This window comes from Hipposideros armiger, unplaced genomic scaffold (genome assembly GCF_001890085.2).
Source record: "Hipposideros armiger isolate ML-2016 unplaced genomic scaffold, ASM189008v1 scaffold_13, whole genome shotgun sequence".
NCBI lineage: Eukaryota > Metazoa > Chordata > Mammalia > Chiroptera > Hipposideridae > Hipposideros > Hipposideros armiger.
In genome coordinates this window covers 6,656,436-6,660,453 of record NW_017731363.1, presented here as the reverse complement: position 1 = coordinate 6,660,453, position 4,018 = coordinate 6,656,436, and the positions used below count along the sequence as shown (strand labels likewise).

General features: G+C 46.1%; 1 protein-coding gene across 1 annotated transcript in view; it reads right to left on the bottom strand.

Moving 5' to 3' along the window:
• SMS (spermine synthase) overlaps positions 1–4,018 on the bottom strand; it is a 45,708-nt gene that overhangs the window by 15,364 nt on the left and 26,326 nt on the right. Inside the window, exon 5 of the mRNA XM_019667143.1 lies at positions 551–728. Coding sequence (XP_019522688.1) covers positions 551–728 — 178 coding nt within the window. The remainder of the gene's footprint in view (positions 1–550; positions 729–4,018) is intronic.

The following is a 4,018-nucleotide window of genomic DNA, read 5'->3' as shown; positions in this document are numbered from 1 at the left end:
AACTACTTTGTGCCCATTGGGGGAATGGAATCAACAATTCCCCAATAAAAATCTTTTAAAAATAAATAAATAAATAAAAACAACTGTGTCTTTGCAGATGAAATGATGACGTGTGCGTCGCTTCAAAATATGAAGAAGAAAGTGGACCAGGGTTTAGGGGAAACAGGACTGGCCAGGAGGTTATAACTGCTGATAACGGTGAGTATATGTGGCTTCATCATACTATTTTGTCTACTTGGGTTTGAAGTTTTCTATAACAAAAAGATTTTGTTTAAAAATAAGCAATTACATGTCTTTTGAAATATAATCCAAATACTCATTACTAAGAAATTTTAAAAAAGGGATGTCAATACAAAGTTATGCTGGCTATACTATAAAACATGAAAGCCCAGACAATACACAGGTTGATACAACGTAAATGTTCATTTCAAAAGGCAGCAGTGCCAAGGACAAGCTTGGGCAAACCCACAACAGGGGTATTGGTCAGGAAAACAGCACAATCCAACACATCGTCGCTTTGTTACACAATTGGAGAAGGGATGGAATACTTACTAACATCCCCACTAAGGATGAGGATGTTTCCAAACTGCTTCGAGTGTAGAATTTTAATGTTCTGATAAGGTGAATCTTTATCATATACCACTTCATCGATGTCATACTCAACCAGGCGGCCATCAGCAGTGGGCCAGTATCTATCAATGGCCCCTCCTCGAACTATGGGTGGTAAACTGGAAAAAAAAAAGAAAATAGGAATGAGCCATATAAGAAGGCTGCTTAACATGCAGCTGTCTTCAAAGTGGACAGAAGCAAGCCACGTGACCCCAGGCCAACTCCTGAGTAGTTGTACCTAACGCATCCAAAGCTTGGCTTTTCAGATTTAACAAACATGGCCACCACCAAATCTTAACAACTGCTGTACACAGGACTTTTACAAAACCTTCCTGGCATAATTTAAATTTTCCTAATAAAAAGCTGAAGGAGAAAACGGCCACTGCAGACTTCACCCCTAAATACTCCAGCAAGGATTTCTTAGCTGCCTAGAGAACCACATTGCCTTCACATTCGTGCCAGTGAACATGGATATCATACTATTATCTCGCTCAGAATCCATATTTGAGTGTTCCCAATTGTGCCAATGTCCTTTACAGCTCTTCTGCTTTTGAACAAAGGATTGTACCCTGTATTTGGCTGGGATTTTTTCCTTTTTTATCCTCATTTAACCTAGAATAGGTTTTTTTTCCTTCGTGTGTTGCGTGACATTGACATCTTGGAGAAGTCCAGACCAGGTGTTCTGCACACAACCCCTCATGTGGCTTTGCCTGATGATCTCTTCATTAGTCAGGTTGACGTATTATACAGGTATCATATCAGGGGCATGAGATGTGTGCTTGTCCTGTTACTGGTGATGCTAACTGTGACCACTGGCTGAAGTAGATGCCAACGGCTCTCGCCACTGGCAAAGGTACCCTTTTCCCCCCTTGGAAATTACTAAGCCGGCTGTGGGGTGGGGTCCTCTGAAAGTGGCTGAAGGTCCTAATCTCTCAACAAACCTTCACCAGTGGCTTCAGCATCCAGAAGAGTCTTGCCTGAACCAATGATTACTAGAGTGGCTGCAAATGGATGCTTTTCTGATTCCATTCGTCTGTAAGTACTCAGTATTTCAGATAGGGTGAATGTACTGGAAACTACCAGCAGAGGACACTAAATGACAGGGAAAAACAGACCTGGAAAAGGGGCCTGGCAAATCTAACCCGAATACAAAAAAGAGAACTCACCGCACACCTAACACAACCGTCTGCAAGTCGTGTTCTCAGGCACAGTGGCATTCAATAGAGGAACAGCCGCAGACACCTAACATGCTGGGAGACGCAACCTCACTTACTCTGGCGAGTTTCTTCCCCCTCCCACTCACCTGCTTCCCAGAGGACAGTCTAGGCCTGTTGTAAGTTAACGAGGCTTTTTTTTTTTACATTTTATTGGGGAATTGGAGGAGGGGAACAGTGTTGGGTAATCGGGGAAGGGAACAGACAAGTTCCTGTTCTTTTGTTCTTCAGTCTAGTTGTGGAGGACGTCGCTTCACTGGCCCATGTTGGTATTATCATTGCGCTTTTCCCAGGTGAGGCAGATCTGTCGCCGGTCACTGGACGGCCGCTCACAGCAGCTCACAAAAGCTCACGCCCACTGCCAGCCAGCCCCACAGCAGCCCAGCTCCAGGTTGAGCTGTTGTTCACCATCTTAGCTGTAGAGGGCAGTGTCACTGGCCCTCATGTGGGATCCAAACTGGGGCTCTGCTGCTCAGAGCTGGCGTCCCAAGCCAACTCTTAACCAATGTGCTACTTGGCCAGCCCTTTTGTGTGTGTGTGAACGTGGCTCTCAGTACCAGCATCTGTAAACAGCGCTGAGATGTACAAAGCAAGTTCCCATCAATTTAATCTCATTTAATCCTAACAACTTCTGATTTAACCATGTATTCATCTTTCAGGTGAAGAAATTCAGCTGTTCGAATGTTAAGCAGACCAGAGGTTTTTTCTTATAAAATGTGGAGCCCCAATGAGGACACCCGCCCCCCACCGCCAGCAGGCAAACAGGACTTGGGGGGAGCCTCTCCCACCCCTGGCTGATGGGTGTGGAGTAGAGTAGGGTGGGAGATAAGCCACCTGTGGTACTAGATGAAGGTGCCAAATACCAAGTCATGGCTTCCAGGGGCAGAAACCTACCTCCCAGTTGACAGCCAGCCAGCTATAGAGTATTACTGAACTATGCACAAACCCACTGAAAATAAACAGTGCCCATTCTCAGTTGTGTCAACAGTGCCTTGGCTAAGCTTAAGAGCTCTTTCCTCGATTGCAACACAATGGTTTGCAAAGTCTGGCAAAGAAACAACAAGGATCTCTTAACAGGATGGGGAAGCCGTTCATTACCCGGAGCAAAGTGCTCATCCAGCATGACAGCGCATCTCCCAGTAATGGGCTACGGGAGATACTCAGGAACCCTACCCAACTCTCATTTCAACCTTCGCTGCTGAAAAAGCAAAACTGGATCCCAGAGAGAAAGTCAGGCACATAGGTCCTGTGTACAGTGTAAATGGCAAGAATTTTTTTCAACAGAACTGATTGATGTGAGCTTGTTTGCCTCTTCCTTTTCTTTTGCAAAGTAGAATACAAAAATAAGTTTTGTAATAAATCCCATGGCTTCTTAGAAGAAACTTCATATTTAATTCATCAGCCGCAGGGGAGTAACAATTTCAGATAAAGTTACTGAGTTATCTGTTAATGACTGAATCTCTAACAATGTCATTTCCCAGACAGAAAAGTGGCATCATCCTTGTCTTTTTGAAGCCAATAACAAAGGGCCTACACCAAAGTATTCTGAACCACTTCTCGCCCCCTCCCCCCATTTCATGAAAAGATGTAATTTACTGACAAGCCAAAACAAGGTCTGTATTTTGAACCGAAAATCTAAATCTTAACTCCACTCCTATTAAGGGGGAAATTCAGGGCCAGCCCTTGGTTAAGAGCTGGCTTGGGACGCCAGCTCTGAGCAGCAGGGCCCCGGTTCGGATCCCACATGAGGGCCAGTGATGCTGTGCCCTCTACAGCTAAGATGGTGAACAACAGCTCGACCTGGAGCTGGGCTGCTGTGAGTCGCTGGCGGCAGTATGGGCTGCAGCCCCTGCTACAGTGGGCTGCCACGGGCTACCATGTGTGGCTGGCAGTCAGGGTGAGCGGCTGGCAGCCAGTGTGAGCTGCCGTCCAGAGGCCGGCGACTCATCTGCCTCAGCCGGGAAGAGCGCAATGGTAATACCAACATGGGCAAGTGAAGCAACGTCCTCCACAACTAGACTGAAGAACCAAAGGACAGCAACTAGTCTGTTCCCCTTCCTCTGATTCCCCAGCACTGTTCCTTCCCACAATTCCCCAATAAAATCTTTTTTAAAAAAAAGAAAGAAAAGGGGGGGGGCCGGCCGAGTGGCGCGATGGTTAAGAACTGGCTTGGAATGCCAGAGGGCCCCGGTTCG